Source organism: Macaca nemestrina, chromosome 1, assembly GCF_043159975.1.
Source record: "Macaca nemestrina isolate mMacNem1 chromosome 1, mMacNem.hap1, whole genome shotgun sequence".
In the NCBI taxonomy this organism is placed as follows: domain Eukaryota; kingdom Metazoa; phylum Chordata; class Mammalia; order Primates; family Cercopithecidae; genus Macaca; species Macaca nemestrina.
This window is the reverse complement of record NC_092125.1, coordinates 85,255,893-85,278,350: the sequence shown is the minus strand read 5'-3', so window position 1 is coordinate 85,278,350 and position 22,458 is coordinate 85,255,893. Positions and strand designations below refer to the sequence as shown.

Genomic DNA, 22,458 nt, shown 5'->3' with positions numbered 1-22,458 from the left:
CACCACAATGCCCTGCTGATTTTTGTGTTTTTAGTAGAGACAGGGTTTCACCGTGTTGGCCAGGCTGGCCTCGAACCTCTGACCTCAAGTGATCCGCCTGCCTCTGACTCCCAAAGTGCTGGGATTACAGGCGGGAGCCACTGCACCCAGCCCTATTTGATTTTTATCATGTAATTTTTGCAATATATGTGAAAGAATAAATATATGGCCTTTGTGAGGGATAATAATAAACTGATCACTCATGAACCTACCTCCTAACCTGAGAATCAGAACATCACTCATATAACTGCAAACTGCATCATGTGCTTATCATTCCTTTGCTTTTCTTAAAATACAGAATTTTTGCATATTTAAGTATCCATAAATAATATATCTTTCAGTTTTGCTTGGTTTTGAGTTTTATAAAAATGTTATAATATATAGTCATTTTCTATCTTGCTTTCTTCACTCATCCACCAAGTCTCATTCATTCATGTTGTTACATATACCGTAGTTTATTGCTTTTCAGTACTATAAAATATTCTGTTGCGTGAACTTATCTGTTCCCTGATGGGTAGACATTGAATTATTTACTAGCTTTTTGCAATTGTGATGTTGCTGCATATGTTTTTTGGAATAGTTTTCAGGAGTTTCAGTCATATACCTAGGAGCAGAATCAATGGGACATAGGGAGTTCAGTTATTCAGCTTTATGAGATAGTGTCATATTATTTTCCAAAGTAATTGTACCAACCAGTACTCCCATCAACAGCGTAAAGGAATTCTTATCCACATACTAGTACTTTCCATTGTCAGGATTCATAGGTTTTGTAAATGGTTACAAAGTAGTATTTCGTTGAAGTTTCAATTTGCATGTCCCTAACTAACTGTGTAGTTGAAAGTCTTTTGTATGTTTATTCATCATTCATATTTCCTCTTCCATGAAATGCCTGGTCATGCTTTTTGCTCATTTTGCTATTGGATTGGCCACATTTTTCCTATTTATTGGAATTCTTTATACATTGTGGATACTGGCTAATAATGGATATGTAAATCTTTTTCTTCTTTGTGACCTATTCATTCATTTGTATTTGGCTGAACAGAAGTTACTGATTTTAATGTAGTTAAATGTATCTTTCTTTTCCTTTATGTTTGTCTTTTTTCTCCTGTTTAAGAAACTCTTTCCTACCTTAAAGTCATAATATACATTCTATTTTCCTCCAAACATTTTACCTTTTTTTTTTAATCTTTTTTAAATTTATGTACCCAACCTCCAAACATTGTAAAGCTCAGCCTATTACATTTCTGTTTTTAATCCAATTGGAATTGATGCTTTTGTGTATGGTGTGAAGTAGAGATTTTATTTTATTGGTTCCATATAACCAGTTGTTCAATCACTATTTATTGACAGTCCCTCCTTTCCCCAGTGATCTACCCTTCCATCTCCATCATATCTATGCATTTAGTTTTTGATAGTAAGAATTCATAAATCAGCCATGTTGATATCTTCTTAGTATAACTGGTCATTAATGGCTTTAAAATGTCTAAGGTTTAAATGTACTTCTACTTATTTGTTCATTTGCCTAGGATAGCCTTCCTTTAAAATGTTATCATTGTAAGTTTGTTTGTTCAAATTAGATAGTATTATACCTTTCCAGTCAGAATTATTGTTGATTTTTCTGAGAGGGCTGTATTTTGAAGTAGATAAGCAAGAAGTCTTAATAAGGTGTACTTTATAAGCAGGACGTACGTTTTATAATTTAGTTTTTAAAGGTTTTGTCAAAATACTAATTTTGTTTTTTATTTTAGGTTCGACCCTTAAACAATGAAGGATCATTAAATCTTTTAGGGCTGGAGACCATTAGATTAATATATTTCAAAAATAAGATGGCAGGTAAGAAAATATATATATTCATAGGGATAGCTTCATTGGAAATATTATTTCTAAGCTACCTGCCCAAGGTCACATTAATAGTAAGTGCCAGAGTCCAGATTTCAACACAGGTGTATCTTACTCCAAGTCTATGATGTTGGCTAGTCACATTCTTAATATATTAGAATAAATTACTAAGCAAAAAGTCATTCTGTTCAAGCTCGTGTAAGTATTTGATTCTAATGTACCTTGTTATTTTTCTGTGGAGTACCTGGGTAAGTAGAGAAAGTGTAGCTGATTATATCTTCTGTATTTTCAATATTGTAGAACCTAACCAAAATTTGTAACATTAAAATTATAAACACTCATCTAGAGTTGAGGAATATGTCTTCAGGAGCATATCGCCTGCCAGTGTACAGGGCCTAGCACTTCGGAAGTGGTGATGTCAGCATAGGAAGAAGCAGGAAAGAGAGGAGAGTCACGGGAGTGCCTGGAACCAGGAGAGGGAATGGAGACCCAGAGTGTTACAGACAGGAGGGGAGGATATTTGGTCAGTGACCAAAATATTGAGGTGAGACTGTCACACATGTTATTACATACCACACATAAAATGCCAGGGAGACTGCTCACATAGAATTAAATGTTGTTTGCCTGTCAGGGTGTCCAAACAGTTAAAGTCTCAGTTTTAACAAATATTATTATAGTACCCTCTTCTACATAATAAAGTCATTTTTGTGTCATAGCAGCAAATTTCTGTATTATAGAAGTATTTGTAAATTTCTGATCTGTTATGGCAGGTCTGTTAGCGAGGATGTATTTATGGTACATTATGTATTTAAAATAATTTTTTTTTTTGAGACGGAGTCTCACTCTGTTGCCCAGGCTATAGTGCAGTGGCACAATCTTGGCTCACTGCATCATCCTTCTCCCGGGTTCAAGTGATCCTCCCACCTCAGCTTCCTGAGTAGCTAGGATTATGGGTGTGCACCACCACACCCAGCTAATCTTTTGTGTTTTTTAGTAGAGACAATTTCACCATGTTGGCCAGGCTGGTCTTGAACTCCTGACCTCAAATGATCCGCCCGCCTCAGCCTCCCAAAGTACTGGGATTATAAGCCTGAGCCATCACGCCCGGCCAGTATTTAAAATAATTTAAGTGGACAAATATAAGTAAAAATATTGGCTTCAAGAAAACACATTAAAACGTTTAGACGCATTATTTTGGGGTAGTGAATTTTTTTTTTTTTTTTTTTTTTTTTTTTTTTTTTTTTTGAGACGGAGTCTCACTCTGTTGCCAGACTGGAGTACAGTGGTGCCATGTTGGCTTACTGCAACCTCTGCCTCCTGGGTTCAAGCGATTCCCCTGCCTCAGCCTCCTAAGTAGCTGGGATTACAGGCACGCACCCCCATGCCCAGCTAATTTTTTTGTATTTTTAGTAGAGACGGTTTCACCATGTTGGCCAGGATGATCTCCATCTCCTGACCTCGTGTTCCACCCACGTTGGCTTCTGAAAGTGCTTTGATTGCAGGTGTGAGCCAAAGTGCCTGGCCATGAAATTATTATCTTAATGGTTTTTTCCCACCTACCCCATATTCCTCCAATAAATTTGTCTTTTCTACTATCAAAAAAAATCCATCAGAAGTTTTCTGTGATTATTTTTGTTGGTTTTGTTTTATTTTGTTGGTGTGTTTTTATGTTATAAGTACTAGAATACACAAAATTGCTTGATTTCTGGTTCAGTGCATTGGTACGTTGTCTTGGAACCAGAGGTTTCTTGGTGAACATAGCAGGAATCTATGCTAAGAGTACATTCCATTATGACTTAAGAAAGGATATTCAGGTTTTAAAGGTGATTCTCATTCAGAGATGGATACCTCGTGAAGTTAATGAAATGTAAACTTTAGATACTTCACTTCCAAGACCCATACTTAGTTTTATACAGGCATACCCCCATTTTATTGTGTGGCACTTTATCGTGCTCCACAGGTACTACATTTTTTACAAATCGCAGGTTTATGGTAACCCTGCCTCCAGTAAGTCTCAGCGCCATTTTTCCAATAGCATGTGTTGACTTCATGTCTCCGTTTCACATTTTGGTAATTCTTGCAATATTTCAAACTTTTTCACTGTTATTCTGTCTGTTATGGTGATTTGTGATCAGTGATCCAAATTTGAAGTTATTGTAATTGTTTTGGGGTGCCACAAACCATGCCCACATAAGATGCCAAACTTAATTGATAAATGTGTGTGTTCTGACTGTTCAACCAAGCAGCTGTTCCCTGGTCTCCCTCCCTTTCATTGGGCCTCTCTATTCTCTGAGAACCAACAATAGTGAAATTAGGCCAATTAATAGCCCTACAATAGACTCTTAAGTGTTCAACTGAAGAGTCGCACATCTCTTACTTTAAATCAAAAGCTAGAAATGATTAAACTTAATGAGGAAGGCATATTGAAAGTCAAGATAGACTGCAAGCTAGGCCTCTTAACAGTTAGCCAAGTCATGAGTGCAAAGGAAAAGTTCTTGAAAAAAATTAAAAGTGCTGCTACAGAGAACACATGAATGATAAAGTGAAACAACCTTATTGCTGTTATGGAGAAAGTTTTAGTGATCTGGATAGACTGTGAGCTGCAACATTCCCTTAAGCCAAAGCCTAATCCAAAGCAAAACTTTCTCTTCAATTCTATAAAAGCTGAGAGCTGTCAGGAAACTGCAGTAGAAAAGAAGCTAGCAGAGTTTGGGTCATGAGATTTAAGGAAAGAAGCCATCTTCATAACATAAAAATGCAAGGTGAAACAGCAAGTATTGATGTACAAGCTGCAGCAGTTTATCCAGAAGACATAGCTGAGATAATTGATGAAGGTGGCTACACTGAACAATACAAAATTCAGTTTAGCTAAAACAGACTTCCATAAGATGCCATCTAGGACTTTCATAGCTAGAGAGAAGTCAATGTCTGGCTTCAGAGCTTCAAAGGACAGGCTGACTCTTGTTAGGGATTATTGTAGCTTGTGGCTTTACGTTGAAGCCAGTGCTCATTTACCATTCGAAAAAATCCTAGGCCCTTAAGAGTTACAGTAACTCAGCTGGGCACAGTGGCTCACACCTATAATCCCAGCACTTTGGGAGGCTGAGGCAGGCAGATCACCTGAGGTCAGGAGTTTGAGACCAGCCTGACCAACATGGAGAAACTCTGTCTCTACTAAAAATACAAAATTAGCCAGGTGTGGTGGCGCATGCCTGTAATCCCAGCTACTCAGGAGGCTGAGGCAAGAGAATTGCTTCAACCTGGGAGGTGGAGGTTGCAGTGAGCCGAGATTGCGCCATTGCACTCCAACCTGAGCAACAAGGGCGAAACTCCATCTCAAAAAAAAAAACAAAAAAAGAAATATGGTAACTCCACTCTGCCTATATTTTATAAGCAGAACAACAAAGTCTGGATGGCAACATATCTGTTTACAGGATGTCACTGAAAATTTTAAGCCCACTGTTGAGATCTACTGCTCAGAAAAGAAAGACTTCTTTCAAAATATTACTGTTCATTGACAATGCACCTAAGTCACCCAAAATTTCTGATGGAGATGTACAAGGAGATTAATTTCACATCTGCTAACACAGTATCCATTCTGTAGCCCATGGACAAAGGAGTAATTTTGACTTTCAAGTCTGATCATTTAAGAAACGTATTTCATAAGGCTATAGCTGCCATAGATAGTTATTCCTCTGATGAATCTGGGCAAAATAGATTGAAAACCTTCTGGAAAGGATTCATCATTCTAGATGCCATTAAGAACATGTGTGATTCATGGGAAGAGGACAAAATACCAATATTCACAGGAGTTTGGAAGAAGCAGGTTCCAGCACTCATGGATGACTTTTAGAGGTTCAAGACATCAGTGAAGGAAATAACTACAGATGTGGTGAAAAGAGCAAAAGAACTACTAGAATTAGAAGTGGAGACTGAATTGCTGCAATCGCATGATAAATTTGATTGGATAAGGTGTTGTATCTCATGGGTAAGCAAAAAAAAAAAAAATGGTTTCTTGAAATGGAATCTACTCCTGGTGAAGATGTTAAGAACATTGTTGAAAAAGCAAGAAAATATTTAGAATACTACATACACTAAGGTGATAGGGCAGAGGCAGGGTTTGAGAGGATTGACTCCAGTTTGGAAAGGAATTCTACTGTGGGTAAAATGTTGTCAAACAGCATCATTATGCTACGAAGAACCATGTTTTGTGAAAGGAGGAGTTAGTGTGGCAAACTTTATTGTTGTCTCACTTTAAGAAACTGCTGCAGCCATTCCAACCTTCAGCAACCACCAGCCTGCTCAGTCAGCAGCTTATCCACATCCCTCCTACTATCAACAAGAATACGACTCATGGAGGTGAAGATGATTGTTAGCATTTTTTGGCAATAAAGCATTTTTAAATTATGGTATGTATGTTATTTTTTTTAGACATGTACCGTTGCCCACTTAACAGACTACAGTATAATGTAAACATAATGTATATGCACTGAAAGAGCAAAAAAATTGTGTGACTTGCTTTATTTTGATACTTGTTTTATTATGTGGTCTCAAACTGAACCTGCACTTTCTCCAAGGTATGCCTGTATTCTGTTTCTTAGAGGAACTCCACATATTTGTATAAGATTGGCTCCACCCTGTTCTCACTGTGTGTGACTATGCTGGTCTTAAATGTGTTCATACCCACTATGTGTCTGTAAGACAAAACTTACTCTGACTTGTCTCTTCCCATGCTTTTTCATCTTTCTACTCTAGGCTAAGAGTAGAGGTAGATCTTGGAGAAGAGGGACCTGACAAAATTTTAATGTAGTTGTCTTTTTCTTTGACAAAGGAAGGAAATCGCATCTCAAGAGGTTCTTTCTTTTTCTGTGTTTTGCTTTCTCTGTCATTTCTTAAGAGTCAGTGTTCCTGCAGCCCTCTGTCTGTCCAAAATCTCCCATTGCTACCCTAAGTCTCCAAGACCTGCTTTACCCTCATAATTCTCAAATTCCAAATTTGTGTCCCACATTATCATTCACTTCAAAAACTCTATTCTTTGACTGGGCATGGTGGTGCATGTGCCTGTAATCCCAGTTCTTTGGGAGGCCAAGACAGCAGGATCACTAGAGCCCAGGAGGTTGAGGCTGCAGTGAGCTGTGATGGTGCCACTACACTCCAGCCTGGGCAACAGAGCAAGACCCTGCCTCAAAAAAATAAATAATAATAATTCTATTTTTAAAATATGTATTATTAGGAAAGCAGTCTGCCTAAGCCATATTATTATGCCACGAGTATCATGTTGCACTTTTGCTAATTATCACCTTTATTTTCTTATAGGCTCATTTCGCTTCTTCCCACCTCCTCCTTCTCACTTCAGCTTTTTGGGTGTTGAAAACTTCTAAACTTTCCTCTTTTTCCTTATCTTATTTAGATAATGACACCCTTTGTTGTGTTATATGGATACAGTTGTCTATTTTTTTCTTCTTTTCACATAGCTCAGCATGTTTTGGGAGTCCCTGGCAGACAGTTTTGTTTACTTCTAGATATTAAAACTGACATCGGATAAGACTGTCACTGGGTTGCTAGGTGTATATGATTAAACATCTACCCCCAAGATTAGAAGAGGGGAAATAGTGACAGATTCTTACCTTTTATAACTCCATGTCTCATAGATTAAACCTTGCAAAGGAAATTTTTTTTATTATGTAAAGATAGTTGTTATTGTTGTTTACCATTTATGCCTGATTACTGCTCAGGGTAACAATAGTAGCTCTTTAACAACACCCTAAGCCATTGAAATCAATACCTAGAGGGAGAGAGAACACAGTATTGAGATACTGAGGTGGGGTGGGGTGGCTGATTAGAGTGACAGAACACCAAGGCAAGGACAGTTTTCTTCTAGTAAAATTATGCCATACTATGTTTATAATCAAGTAAAAATGAAAGTATATTTTGTAAGCTATGTTTACTTTCAGCATATTATCTGTTTACATAGGTTCTGTTAAATATTATTTACTGTGGTTATCAACCCAACATTTAAAAACCAGAATTGCATATACTTGTACTATCATTGTTTGTACTGTCTTGGAGGTTAATAGATAAAAAGCATTTTAACAGTTTAAAGAACATCATTATCGTTTGTATTTTTTCGTTTTAACAGAAGGGGACGAACTGGTAGTTCCTGAAACATCAGATAATAGTCGGAAACAAATGGTTAGAAATATTAACAATAAGCGGCGTTATTCCTTCAGAGTCCCAGAAGAGGAAAGGATGCAGCAGAGGAGGTAGATATTTAACCTGTACTATCATCCATGCCTGCTTGTACATCTGGGACTACTTGGTGATGATACTATATTTGATTTGGAAGGAAAATTGGGTATCTGAAAATCTCATTCATCTGTGGTGTCAAAAACTGCAATAATGAATGTAACTTCTCTGTCTCATTTTAATTAATATTCTCAAAATTGTGAGTATGCACCGGATTAAAGTACCATATTTTTATTCACCTTATTCACTTCTCTATGAATATGGAATAGTCATACTTTTGGATTGTGTACCTTTCTACAGTATAAGCATAGGACATAGCTGTGCATACAGTAAACCTGTATATGTCTAAGAAGTTCAGACTTTTCTCTTCATGAGCAAACAGAAGTAGGATTGAAGTGTTACCATTTTTAAAGAGATACATAAAATGTTCAGAATTATATGTAAAATAGAGCTTCTTTGATGTCTTAAGTATTTGAAAAGACCCTCTCTACTTTTCCACCTAAAATAATAAGATCTTGTATTTAAAATTTAAAACAAAACATTCTAAGGAAGTAAATTTTTAATTGAGTATATTCTGTTACTCTAATTATATTCTTATTAATGTGATTTAACAGTTGTATTTTTATTAAGAAAATTAAGTGTGCTTAATTTTTTTCATAAGCTACATAAATTAACTATGGAAACAGTGTCTAAACAGATGCTTTGTTTTACAGGGAAATGCTACGAGATCCAGAAATGAGAAATAAATTAATTTCTAATCCAACTAATTTTAACCACATAGCACACATGGGTCCTGGAGATGGAATACAGATCCTTAAAGATCTGCCCATGGTAAGAGGAATTAAGAGTGAATGTAAAAAAGTGCAGATGTCGGGGGAATATAAACAGGCTTATGCGTAAACTTCAAAGGATATGTGAATGTAATGAGGAAATGTTTCTCTCAGTATACCACAATATGTCTAAGATACATGATGACATACCTGATGAACAAAACATAAAATTTAGACATCTGTCAAAAGCCAAACAAATCAAGTTCTTATTTAGTTCCATATTGGAGAATTTCTCCCATGCCTATGTTTACTATTGTTGGTGGAAGAAACTACCAGATTTGGAGAGGTTCTATACCAAATTTGGAATGTGGTTACCAAATCACTAAAATTTCACTACATATTAGCAAATCAATACAGATATTTGGCCTACTCTTTTTTTTTTTTTTTCTTCCCAGAGAACCACATTAGCTTGTTCATTAATGGTCACATCTGTCCGATAGTTGTGAAATTAAATCTTTTTCCTTTGCCGAGTTACAAACATTACCTGGTCAGTTGTACATGAAAAAGTATAACATAGGCCGGGTGTGGTGGCTCATGCCTGTAATCCCAGCACTTTGGGAGGCCAAGACGTGCGGATTGCTTGAGGCCAGGAGTTAAAGACCAGCCCAGGCGACATAAGCAAGACCCCATTTCTTTTTTTTTTTTTTTTTTTTTGAGATGGAGTCTCGCTCTGCCACCCAGACTGGAGTGCAATGGTGTGATCTCAGCTCACTGCAACCTCTGTCGCCCAGGTTCAAGCGATTCTCCTGCTTCAACCTCCTGAGTAGCTGGGATTACAGGCGCCCAGCACCATGCCCGTCTAATTTTGTATTTTTAGTAGAGATGGGGTTTCACCGTGTTGATCAGGCTGGTCTCGAACTCCTGACCTTGTGATCCTCCCACCTCAGCCTCCCAAAGTTCTGGGATTACAGGCATGAGCCACCAAGCCCGACCAAGACCCTATTTCTATAAAAACATAACTGGGCTTTGTAATGTGTGCCTATAGTCCTAGTTACTCGGGAGGCTGAGGTGGGAGGATTACTTGAGCCCAGGAGTTTGAGGCTGTGGGGAGCTATGATTGGCTTTGCATTGGGCAACTGAGCAAGACTGTATCTCAAAAAAAGAGAAAAAAGTACAACATTGGAGAACTATTCTGTTTTAACAATATGAAGATTAGGCTCTGAGACTTGTCATGTTTAAATTAAGAATATTAGTGGAATTAGCCAGGCTCTGTACATTTCAGTACCATAGTTCTCTCAACATACTATTAAAACTGTAAAAATGACCCTTTTGATTGGTAGTGATAGCTGCTAAATTTTGCACAGAATTTTAAATATAATTCATATTTCATGGCAATTTGGGAGATGATTTGTGAATCTTGACCCCAATTGCTCTCTAAGGAAATCTGTCTTAATTAAACCACATTATCAACACTACAGTGATAGAAGATATAAACATCTATTACTGACAGAAATTGATTGATAATATAGTTCGGTGTGCAGTCCAGTTTCTTTAAATTTAAAAAAACACTTTCTAAAGGGAGGTTTGCATTTATTTCATAGGAAGAGAAAAAAATCTGCATTCAAGTCTGAGTTCTTCATTGTAAATATCTCAGTTCATCAGTTGGCTCTGCTTGCTTATGAATGAATGTGACATTCTTACTACCAGTACCAATAATATCAAAATATCATATATTCATAGTAATGTACTTTTCTTATGGAGTTCAAACCAGCCTCATTAATCACTTAGGTTTTTGGAATAGGGTTAGCTCTGCTGAGTAAATATTTAAAAAGTGCAAAACTAGATTACAGCTTATCTTGATATAGTACTTTTAAAAATTTTCAGGTCGAGCACATGAAATATTAAAACTGTTATACTTTTCTATCATGTTTAAAAGCTATACTTTTTTTTTTTTTTTTTTTTAACCTTTTCCTGGTAGTGAGATCTCAGATTTCTCTCCATTCTTTTCCCATTAGGAACATTTGCTTAAAGTCCTGAGTCTGGTCCTCAGAAGTAAACATACCATAACTATAGAGTCCAAAGCCTGTTGTTTTTCCTTGTGGAAGGTGGAATGTCAGGCACAAAATACCTTAAAGAATTTTTTTAAGTTGTGATAGATAACTGAAATGTGAATATATTTACGACTTATATTTGATAAGTCAAGTGCCGTGTAGAATTTTAATTAAACTTTTTAAATTGAGTTAGTAGTTTCTTCAATACATAATATGTAGTTAGCATTATGTAGGGATAGCAGGATACAGATTTCAAATATATATGTTGCAAAACAAAACATCAGCAAATATATAATTATTTCAGTAGTTACAAGGTTTTTAATAGATATTCTTTTAAAATTGAAATTTCTTACACTTTTGTTTCATTTTACTACACAGAAAAGAATGTTTTGATCTCCTACATTCCGACAATGTAGCTAGAAGTATTATAGAAAATGTTTGTAGACATTCTATTCTAGCCCACATATTACAGTGTTTAACAGAATGTTACTCTGCTTGGTGTCCTTCTGCTATCAGGTGAAAAATCCGTTTGCTAATGTTCCAGAGTTCTTTCAGACCTTCGTATCCAATAAGACTGCACCTTGATGCCAAAATGTCAGATTTGAAACACTGTAAGAACTTTTATATCAGAGATCCCTCCTTACTCTACATTTTCTTCCCTCTTCCTTCCACCACTTTAAGAAAAAAAAAAAGAGATAAAAAGAAAAAATCTGTATCTTTTTATTCAAAATAAGGTCTAGTCTTTATTGATAAGATAGCATTTTCCACAGAATCATTAGACTGCTTGATTTTTAGTATTTGTTGTCACCTAATTTTGTTAACACATGATAATGGTTCTTTTTGGCATTAACACAAGTGACTTTTTGCCCTCTCATTGCAATTCCGTTTTTAATGTGCCCTTCATTGCTTTAACATTTTCTTATCACGTAAGTGCTTTTGTATTTCCAGGACAAGAAGTTGGTGTAAATTTTTGAAACCTGTTTCTTCACCTGTACATGTAGTATGCATCAAAGATTTTATCTGTCTGAATTCCTGTTCTTCACAAGCAGATTTTATTTTCACATGACTTTTTTCTGTTTCACTACCAAAGGACATATAACCTGAGGCTTTTTTATAGGCATCATTGAAACATCTAACAAATATTTATTGAGCTCTTACTGTGTGCCCAGAACCATCTTCATCTCAGAGTAGACACTAGTAAATATAATAATATGCATGTCTGAAAATAATTAAGCATGCCTGTACTTGTGTATGTATCTGTTGAAAAGCTTGTGATATTTTAATGTATTCTCAGATGTTAATATGTTCTTTCCATTGAAATAGAATTATTACAAACTGTCTCATAAAATAAAGAAGAATTAAATTTATCTAATGTTAACATATATGAGTTTTTAAATACCAAAGCCACATGTTGTCATCTATTCAAAGAGCATGTGTCTCAGACATTTTTATGTTTTAATTTATTCAAATCAGTATTGCTTTCCTGTGAAATACTTATAAGCTTAGAAAGTTTATTGTATGTCTTTAGAAATTTAATTCTGTTGCTTTTGTGCCAGATGATCTTGAAACAGAATTGTTCGCTTTTTGAATATGGAAGGGGCAGTGAGGCTAAGTAAGGGAGTCATATACCTGTATCAGATCCAAACCTTTATTTGTATCTAAGTGAGCCAAGACAATATAAGCAATTAATATAAGATGGTTTGTGTGGCTTATAAATAGATGCTATATTCATTTTCTTGAATTTTTAAAATAATCTACCGTTTTTAATACATGGTTGCTATTTGTAGTAAAGAACAAATTTTTCTCTAATTTGGATGCAAGGATAATACTTTACCTCTAGAAGATTTATTTTTAGCACATTACATTTCTCCTAGCTTTTAATGCATTACTAAAATTGTTAATAAAAATATATTTTCGAGCGTAGTGGCATCCTGGAGCTTAAAGAGTCAAAGTTTCAGGTAGAAAGTACTGATTTTATTCATATCTCTGGAATAAAAACATGATCTTACATAGGAGCCTTTCTTTTAAGCCTAGGTAATTTATGCGATCTCTTTACAAAGCAGGTTCATCTCAGCTCGTGGGAACACGAATGCCATGCTGGATTCAGTTAGCATTCTCTCCAACATGCCATTCACCCTCTGCCTCTAATGAAGGGATCATGTTTTCTGGAAACATAACTGTTCTTCAAGAACTGAATCCTGAAAATTCCCATTAGAGAAGGTGACTGGCTACTGAGTGTTGGTTCCTGAATATTCAGAAGTAGTTCTTTTATCTCTAAAATTAGTCCTTGGATTCAAAAGCTTTTTTCTATGTCTTTGATATTATATTATTTCATTTTTAAATAATATACCTGAACATAGAAGGGAAGATTTTTAACTTAAGAAAATAAACATGTTCTTTTTGGGTGTCTAAATGGAAATAAGCTTGGGCTGCTTAAAGGTAAACCAATAATTAGTATATTCCATGGCTAACTGTTATAAGGAAATAAAATCAGTAAAAACAAACACATTATCAGGGAATGGTTTTACATGGTTTTATATTTCTAAAGAAGCAGTTTCATAACACATCTGTTTAGAAGCTGTTGTAGGTTCACTTGTTCATTTTCTTCTTTCTTGCTTTTTCTATCCTTAATGTTTGGTAGATTTGCCATATTTTGATTGTGTTATTACATAAGAAAATACTGAAGTAAACTCTGAAAGTCTAGTATCTCCGAAAGTCCAAATTCTCCTTACTTAACTATTTTAATTAAAGAATAATTTTATAGAAAAGAATGATCTTTTTGCAAATCAGCTATTTAAGTAACTGGCAAGAGTATTATAAAATTTAACTTTCTAAGACCTAAAAGTATTTCATTAAGGATTCAGCTCTGATATAAGATACTATTCCATTTGTTCTATGTGCATGTTGTGTGAAATGTGAATCCATTTCCATCACCTTATTGCCTTTTTTCATCTTTCTTTTGTTTTTGATAGCCAGGTTTCCCTTATCCATCCCCTCATCATCACTCCGGTCTGATCTCCTCTCCGATCAACTTTGAACACATCTATCACATGACTGTTAATTCTGCTGAAAAATTTCTCTCTCCTGATTCCATAAACCCTGAATATTCCCCGTCTCTACGCTCTGTCCCTGGTACACCAAGCTTTATGACTCTGAGGGTATGAACAGCTGAGTCAGGTGTTAACTTTTACTAACCATGTATGGATTTCCTTTTGCCTGGCTTTAATAAGTAACACCGCTGAGATGGTGCCATCTTGTGAACCTTTTCCTTTGGCCTATTTCTTTCCTGCCAAACTTCTCCTCTTCCTCTTCCTCTTCCTCTGTTTATCTTCCTCTTCTTTCTTTCCCATTTCCATTTGTTTCTTCTTTTGAGGAAGAAGATGGAGGAATAGGAAAGATTTCAATTTTTATATTTGAAACACAGTATTGAAGATTTGTCTATGTTTAATGAAAGATTTTTCCATCATAAGAAATAGCTCTCTATTCTATTAAAACGAACAGGAAAGGGCTCCCAGAATTTCTGAATTTTTTAGCTCCTTACTCTATAACCAGTTCAATTCAGTGAAATGTTTTATATTTAGTGAGGTTAGTCTGTGGTAGAGCCCATCCACAGACCTATCTACAATAAACCCCTTTTTGAAAAGCTTAAAAATCTCCAAAGTAAAAAGTTAAAAAATTAATATTAATGAGTAACAAAAATTCTAAAAATAAGTAGATACTAATCTTTGAGTTACTGAAATGCATGTAATTCCAACCAGGATCCAAGGTAAGAAAACTAAAGCAAAGAGAGAGGAAAATTTAGAAAGCATGCTGTATTCTGAAGGATTATGGCAGCTGCTGTTGGTCTCTTCCATTCAGCTTGTATCTTTGCTACCAGTGGCTTTGCAATAGGGTGGAGAGCTGGTGGCCATTAAAGCTGAATATTCATATGTCCATCAAGTGGTGTATGCTTACAGTAACTTCAAGGGAACATCTTCTAAAGTTAGTTTTGCAGGTAATAAAATGTTTGAATTGTATAATGTATCACTTCCCACAATGTCCCCTAACTTACAGCAATAGTAGATCAATTTTTGTATTTATATATGTAGAAATTTTCCAATTAGAAAATTAGCTATAGGATGGGAAGTTTATTTTTTTGTTTGTATTATAAAGTTATTCTAAATTATAACGTTTTAAATGTTATTGACATTTAAATTATTATATCACTTAAATATCTTATCTGACCAAATTAAATTAACCATGATAAAATAAGTCTTAGTTTGCTTAGACTGCAGGGAGTGGATTCCAGAGGAATTTTGTATTTGTTAATCAGGAACTTTTCACTGGGTAGGATGGCTCACACATGTAATCCCAGCTCTTTGGGAGGCTGAAGCAGGAGGATCACGAGCCTAGGAGTTTGAGACAACCCTGGCCAACCATAGCAAGACCCCATTTCTGCAAAAAATAAAAATAAATTAGCTGGATGTGGTGGCACATGCCTGTGGACCCAGCTACTTGGGAGGCTGAGGGGAGAAGATCACTTGCGCCTGGGAGCTCGATGTGGCAGAGAGCTGTGATTGCACCACTGCACTCCAGCTTAGGTGATAGAGCAAGACTCTGTCTCAAAAAAATAACTTTTCATATAAAAGACTATGGAAATGTTGCTTTAGTTAGTCATCTATAACTAGAAATACCGTACCATCAAATGAAAGTCTTACCCTAATCTTATGCATATTTGTACCTTGAAAGGACCAGAGGCTTAGGTTTCTTGTCACTTTATAATGAAATGTATTCAACTCTAGCTGACTGAATGATAAACTTTTTTTTTAACAAAACTTTTTTTTGTTTTTGGTCATTCCTTTATTATTTCAGCCCGTTACGGTGTTACTAAGTTTCAGGTATATTTTGTAGCCTTAATTTTTGCTATTTATTCTAGGGTAGGTTTGTTTTATAGGAAAGGACAACAGCAATATATATTAAGGTTTACAGAAAAACAATAACGAAATGTATAGCCTGAAACAAATATTCCCATCTCCTTTGAGCTTTTCCTGGCTGCGTTGTTCACACGTTGCTTGCATCTTACAGGGTTGCTCCTGTAAATGTGACTGTTGAATTGCTAGCATTGACTATTTCCATTTTAATTTTTTTATTTTCTTAGAGAAAAAAAAAGCATCTGCTTTAAATAATGCACCAAGAATTACATGGACTGTGCAAATTTGGTAGATAAACCAAATTCATGTAAATGGCATCGGTTAAATTTGGGGCCAACAAGTTGCCAACTTTCAGTATGTGCGATTCTTCAAAATGTATGCTTTGGAGCTTTTCAAGTGATATTAATGCATGCTTTCCCGAGTGCTGACTTTGACCCTTTTTTAGTTGTTTTGCCATAACCTTTTCTCAGGCATTTCAGGTGCATGTAGGAAAGTTCAGTGCTGCAAACTTTCTCAGAGCTCTAACCTCTCCTTGGAGTGAGTTTCACAATTGCATGGCATATGGGAACTCAGTTTCCAGTTCTAGACTTTTATTATAACTAAAAAATATTTTTTAGCCCCATTTGTACATTTCTTTATTGCTTGTTTCTTTTAACCTCAAAAGCCTTAAGTATTTATGCCCATTTCATTGTATTCTATGTTAAATTATTTAACCTAGATCATATAGCAAAGAAGACAGTCATCTTTTAAGTGTTTGCGTAGAATGTTACTTTGTATCATTAAAACACAGACCTGTAACTTCAAATCAATATTAACTGAACACTGTTTTACAGAAAGGATCATATTTTGAAATTACATTGCCAACTGAATTAATCTCAATACTCAAATTAGAAAATTGGGATTGCAGATATAATCTATTCATTTTCCATTTATTTATTCAGCAAATATCAGCACCTAACTATTTTAGGTGCTGGAGAGTTTAGTGTTATTGTAATAGCAGTCAGTATAAGAAATTATGTGATGACTAAAGAACTGAGGCTAGGGAACCGTATGCTTACTGAATAACCAGGACAAATGAACTGTCAGCCCAAAAGCTGAGGACCCTGAGGTGGTGAGTGTGGAGGACAGTGTGCCTATCAACAGTGTCCCCCTGGGTTTCCATGTTTAAAGGTCAAGTATGAGGACATTTAGTAAAATATGTAAAATGTAATTTAAGCATTTAGGCCTTTTCTCTTACTGAAACTTCTAAAACCATTTAGGTAAGATAGATTTCTATTAACATTAAATAACATAAGTCATGAATAAACATAAGTCATACCACAAAGTTTATCAACGTATGGCAGGTATGTGAATAAATTTCTCTAATGTATTTTCTGTGTTAAGCTACTAGAAGAAAAAGTAATATTTCCTGAGCCCAAAACGATGAGAAAAGATTGTGGTTTTGAAACAGTAAAATGAGGCAGACAGTTGTAACATTTTTAAAAAATAACTAGTTAGCTTGGTGTTCTATTGCATTTGAAAACAGCATGATACACTGTCATCAACGGTTAAAGAAATTGTGTTGGAAGAAAAGATAGGAAACACATCAAATTGTTAATAGTATCTGGTGAATTCACAGGGGACTTTTTTGGTCCCTTATGATTTCATTATTATATGTTCTGCAGTTCATGAGTATTACCTTTATAATCAGAAAAAAAAGCAAACAATTTTAATGAACTAGTTAGCACTGAGAGAACACCAGGTTAATAAATATATCTTCCAGTCACATTTTGTTATGTCTTAGTGGCTATGACTATCTGTGTGATTTTCTGATGATGTAGAAAAGATAAAGGATTACCCTATACTAACGGTAGCCTATAGCATTCTATGAAGAGAGCATCTCTTTTCAAAGGAAAGTTGCATATTATAATTTAACTTGGAATTAAACTATTTGGCTTTACTCAACAAATTGATCCTTTGGAAAAGTCACAAAACTTGATTTTTTTAGGACTTTCAATGTGTGATTTTTTTTTTCATTGCATTTCCATTATAGAGTTAAGGTCTTATTTAAACATGTAAAATTTGTGATCCCCCCACCACCAAGCAGAATTGCTGGGAGTTTGTTGTTGTTGTTTTGAGATGGAGTCTCGCTCTGTCGCCCAGGCCAGAGTGCAGTGGCATGATCTTGGCTCCTCCGGCAACCTCCACCTCCCAGGTTCAAGCAATTCTCCTGCCTCAGCCTCCTGAGTAGCTGGGACTACAGGTGCGTGCCACCACGCCAGCTAATTTTTTGTATTTTTAGTAGAGACAGGGTTTCACCATATTGGCCAGGCTGGTCTCGAACTCCTGACCTCGTGATCCGCCCACCTCAGCCTCCCAAAGTGCTGGGATTACAGGCCTGAGCCACCACGCCTGGCCAGAATTGCTGTTTTGATGTGACTAAAAGGAAGTTTGAAAGTGATATTGCAGATAGCTGTATGAGGTTGTTACCAGAACAGAGGAAAGAAAGGGCACATAGTAGGACTGGGCTACATGCTTTCTTTTTGCTAGTGTAATTACCTTCATCCTCAGACAAGCCCCAGGAGGCAATTATCCCCATGATACTGCTGAGGGAACTGGGGCTCAGAGTTTACCAACCCCAAGCCCTGCTGTTAGTCAACTGTGCAGCACAGATGTGAGTAGTGGGCCAAATCCCTCTGTAGTCTGTGCTCACAGCCACCATGCTGCCTTTATGGCACACCGTCTTGAACAGCCAGTGAAGGAGAGGCTGGCTGACAATAGGCTAGTAAGATTACCATCATTTTCTTACCTATGAAAGAAAAATCAATAAGGAGTAGATAAATCTTCCAAGTAAATATATATAAATCTGTTTATAAATTATAAGAAATCAAATCCAGACCATTTGCTTCAGAAGATGCTTACATGAGGCTGGGATTATGTCAGCAAATGGAGAAAAGCCTTGTGAGTGTTAAAAGAGATGTTAATAACATGGTATATATAGTTTGCCTTCTGCAGGATTTATAAAGAATATTGAAATATTTTTCAATATTCAATATCTGGACTTTTTCAGCCCCAACATTTCATCCTTCTGGTCTGAAAAAGATTGGGGCCTTTGGGGAGTCTGCCTGCTTTCTGTTCTCAACTATAACCAGACAGCTCACCCTGCACACCACCTCTCTGGCTGTCCTTTAGGTGTGTGTGATTTGCAAAACATTCTGTGGCCTATTTTCCTACCTCACACACTTAAAATCATTCAGTAATTAAATGGAAAAATCAGTAAGGAGTAGATAAATCTTCCAAGTAAATGTATATAAACCTGTTTATAAACTTTGAAATCAAATCCAGACCATTTACATCAGAAATTAGTTTTCAAACTAATAGTCCCAAATTAACTAACTTCACCTAGTTTGTGAGTATTGCAGCGTCTTATTTCTAATCTCAGTATTACTATTGGTGTGAGTCAGTAAAGATGCCTGGTGAGCGGGGTGTGAACTTATAAATGGCACATTTAGTATCACATCAATAAAACATTTTCTTGAGAAGAATATAATTTTAGTAGAATTTTCTCCAAACGGACTTATTCAGCTGTTGAGCAAGTAAAAATGTCATACATGGTAAAAACTTTCAGTTATCGGCAAATGTCCATGTAATTCTACCCTTCACTGTCACATCTAACCATATAACTTTTACTTACTGTTTTTACAACCCAAAAAATGCTGTTTACTGATAAGTATTTCAGTAAGTATAAGTACTTATTCCTGATTAGGATGAGATTTACTTCATGCTAGGTTTTTATTACTTTTGTGAGTGGGAAAGACTATATAATCTGCCGTTCCTTACTGTGTGTCATTCTGGTCAAGATGACTTTATTTCTTGGTAATTATAGTGAAAAATAGACATCTCTGCAGAAAAATCAGTTTCTTTCTGGCTAAAGGATGTCTCTCTTGCTTTTGTTTATAGAACCCTCGGCCTCAGGAAAGTCGGACAGTATTCAGTGGCTCAGTCAGTATTCCATCTATCACCAAATCCCGCCCTGAGCCAGGCCGCTCCATGAGTGCTAGCAGTGGCCTGTCAGCAAGTAAGTGCCGGGGCTGCAGGAAGGTGCCTCTGAGACAGGGTGACCCCAGCTCCTTCCCCTCCTGTCCTGTGGGTGACATGTCCTTCACTTACGTGTGCCCATTGCATTCTCAAGTGGCTGAAGTGTCTCACACCCTGCTGGGTAATGCCTAATAGGCACAAATGCAGTTGTTAAGAAAATAGTCCCCAAGTCCTTTTAGAGTATACAGGCCATCTGGGAGACAGACAAATATGATTACAAATTGTGGTGATAAATGCTCTGAAGGAAGTAAACAGCATACAGTAATAGAGAATAACAAGGAGTAACTGTTCGGGATGAATCCCTACTTGGCAGAATAATTAGGAAAATCACTCCCTAGAGGTGGAGTCATGTTTGAGTAATATTTGGTTAACTGAAAGAAGGCTAGTGTGGCTACATGGTAGTGGTGAGGAAGTAACAAAAATTAGAGGGGAGTAGCAGGTAAGGGTCAGACCAGCAGGGACTTGAAGACCAAGGTAAGACATTTTTTACTTTATTCAAAAGCAAAAGGAAGACTTTTAAGTAGGGAAAATTTTTCATTCAATTTACATTCTTAAAACAATCCTGCAGGCTGCATGGTGGAGAATGGACTAGAGGCGGGAAGAGTGGAAGCCAGCATCCAGATAGGAGACTCCTAGAGTGATCCCGGTGGAAACCGATGAGGGCTTGGGATGCAGCAGGGGCAGAAGGAGAGAAGATGGTAGATTCTCCAGATATATTTTCAGAGTTAAAAGCAGTAAGACTTGATGATGAATTAGTTGTGGAAAAGTAAGGGAGAGAGTTAAAGATGACACCCAGACTTTCTGCTAGGGCCTTAGTATGATACCATTTACTCCCATTTACCACCATTTAAGAAGGGGCTGGGGCAGGACATTCCAGGCATGTCCAAAGTTCCCGAGGTAGCAAAAAAAAAAAAAAAAATGCATATGTTTGATTCACTGAAAGAAGGCCAGGAATGGATTCAAGAATATACCCTTTACTACAATAAAGATAACATTCATTCAGTACACATCTTTGAGGTTCCATTAGCTACCAACTCTTCTGCGAGGTGCTGGGGGTAAAAATCATATATGACCTAGTACCTGTTTCAGGTGTGTCTCAGTCTTTATTAGTCTCTTTCTCTCTCTCTCTCTCTCTCTTTTTTTAAACTGTACTCGGAACTGCAACATCTCTTTTCTACACTTTCAAACTAGAACCTTGAGCTAAGGGACCGTAGAGAGAAAAAACTGCTCCATGGTGCACTTAGGTTCAGCTACTGTCACGGAGCAACTTTTTGGTGGGGGGAAAGGTGTATAAAAAGATATTGTCTGCCTGAATAAAATTATACAAAGATGCTAAAGGCTACTTACCTCAAAATGAGAGAAATGTACAGATGGGACATCTGGCTGATTTAAAAAAATAAATTTTACTCCCGTCAAATTCACTGCGATCTTAGATATTTCCTGGGTTATAAGCAGTGAGGTTGTACATTGTCAAGTGATCATTGTAGTTTCTTACCTGGGGAAGACCGTTCTTGGCTGAAGGGTTGCTTTTCTGTAACTTCCTCAAATGTGTGCTTTCCCGGGAGCATGGCACTTGCTTGGAGATCAGAGAGAGTGTCAATCGAGTGTGCCAGCGTAAATGCAGTCCCAAAGTGTACCAGGTGCAACTTCAGTGAAACCTTTTTTCACCTCCATGCAAATGAACTTTAAGAGAAAGTAACTGCACTAAATTCAATTTCACATTTAAAAGTCATTGAGTCAGAAAACTTACTTATTCCCTTCTATTCTTGAATGTTAGATGGTTGAGTTCAAGTCTTCTGATGCAGATTGAGTTTCCACCATTCATTTGCTCTTCATTCAGCAAGTACTGATTTTGGCACCCAATTTGTGCCCAGGTATTTCTTTTTTTTTTTTTAGATTCTGGCAACATAAAGGTGAATGATGTTGTGTTAGTTACCTCTTGCTACATAAGAAATTATCCCACAAATTAGGAGCTTTAAAATAGCAAACATTTATTATCTCACAGTGCCTTAGGGTCAGGAATCTGAGAACATCATAGACTGGATGGCTCTGGTTCAGGGTTTCTCAGAAGATTGCAGTTGAGTTGTTTGCTGGGGCCACAGTCACCTGAAGACTCAGCTGTGACTAGAGAATCTGCTTCCAGGCTCACCCATGTGGTTGTAGACAGGTCTGAGTTCCTCACCAACTGTTGGTTGGAGGCTTCCCGTTTTTGCCATTGTGGGCCTCTCCATACCCAGTGCCTGAGTGTCCTTGTGGCCTGGCTGCAGGCTTCCTCCAGGGCAAGTGATCAGAGAGACAGAAGCAGCAGTCTTCTACCTAACCTCAGGAGTGCTGTATCATCACTTCTGCAGTATGCTGTTGATCACACAGACCAGCCCTGGGTGTGTGGCAGGGGACTACATATGAGTGAATACTAGAAGGGACAATCATCTTGGAGGCTGGCTACAGACCTACATCTTGCTTTCAAGGAGCTTTTGATTGACAAGATGTTGAAATGTACAGTTTGCAACTTTGTTGCCATTATCG

At 36.6% G+C, this 22,458-nt stretch overlaps 1 protein-coding gene across 27 annotated transcripts in view; it reads left to right on the top strand.

The window, feature by feature from the left end:
* The window catches only part of LOC105478710 (CDC42 binding protein kinase alpha), a 330,193-nt gene that overhangs the window by 294,985 nt on the left and 12,750 nt on the right, over positions 1-22,458 (top strand). For 15 of the 27 annotated variants that reach the window (XM_011736303.3, XM_071081557.1, XM_071081518.1 and 12 more), the window contains 5 exons: positions 1,788-1,872; positions 8,018-8,141; positions 8,838-8,955; positions 13,918-14,103; positions 19,795-19,912. In XM_011736303.3, coding sequence (XP_011734605.1) covers positions 1,788-1,872; positions 8,018-8,141; positions 8,838-8,955; positions 13,918-14,103; positions 19,795-19,912 — 631 coding nt within the window. Of the gene's footprint in view, positions 1-1,787; positions 1,873-2,224; positions 2,415-8,017; positions 8,142-8,837; positions 8,956-11,461; positions 12,256-13,917; positions 14,104-19,794; positions 19,913-21,709; positions 21,807-22,458 lie in introns of those variants that run through there. The other 12 variants (XM_011736411.3, XM_011736402.3, XM_011736395.3 and 9 more) reach the window with 6 other exon arrangements.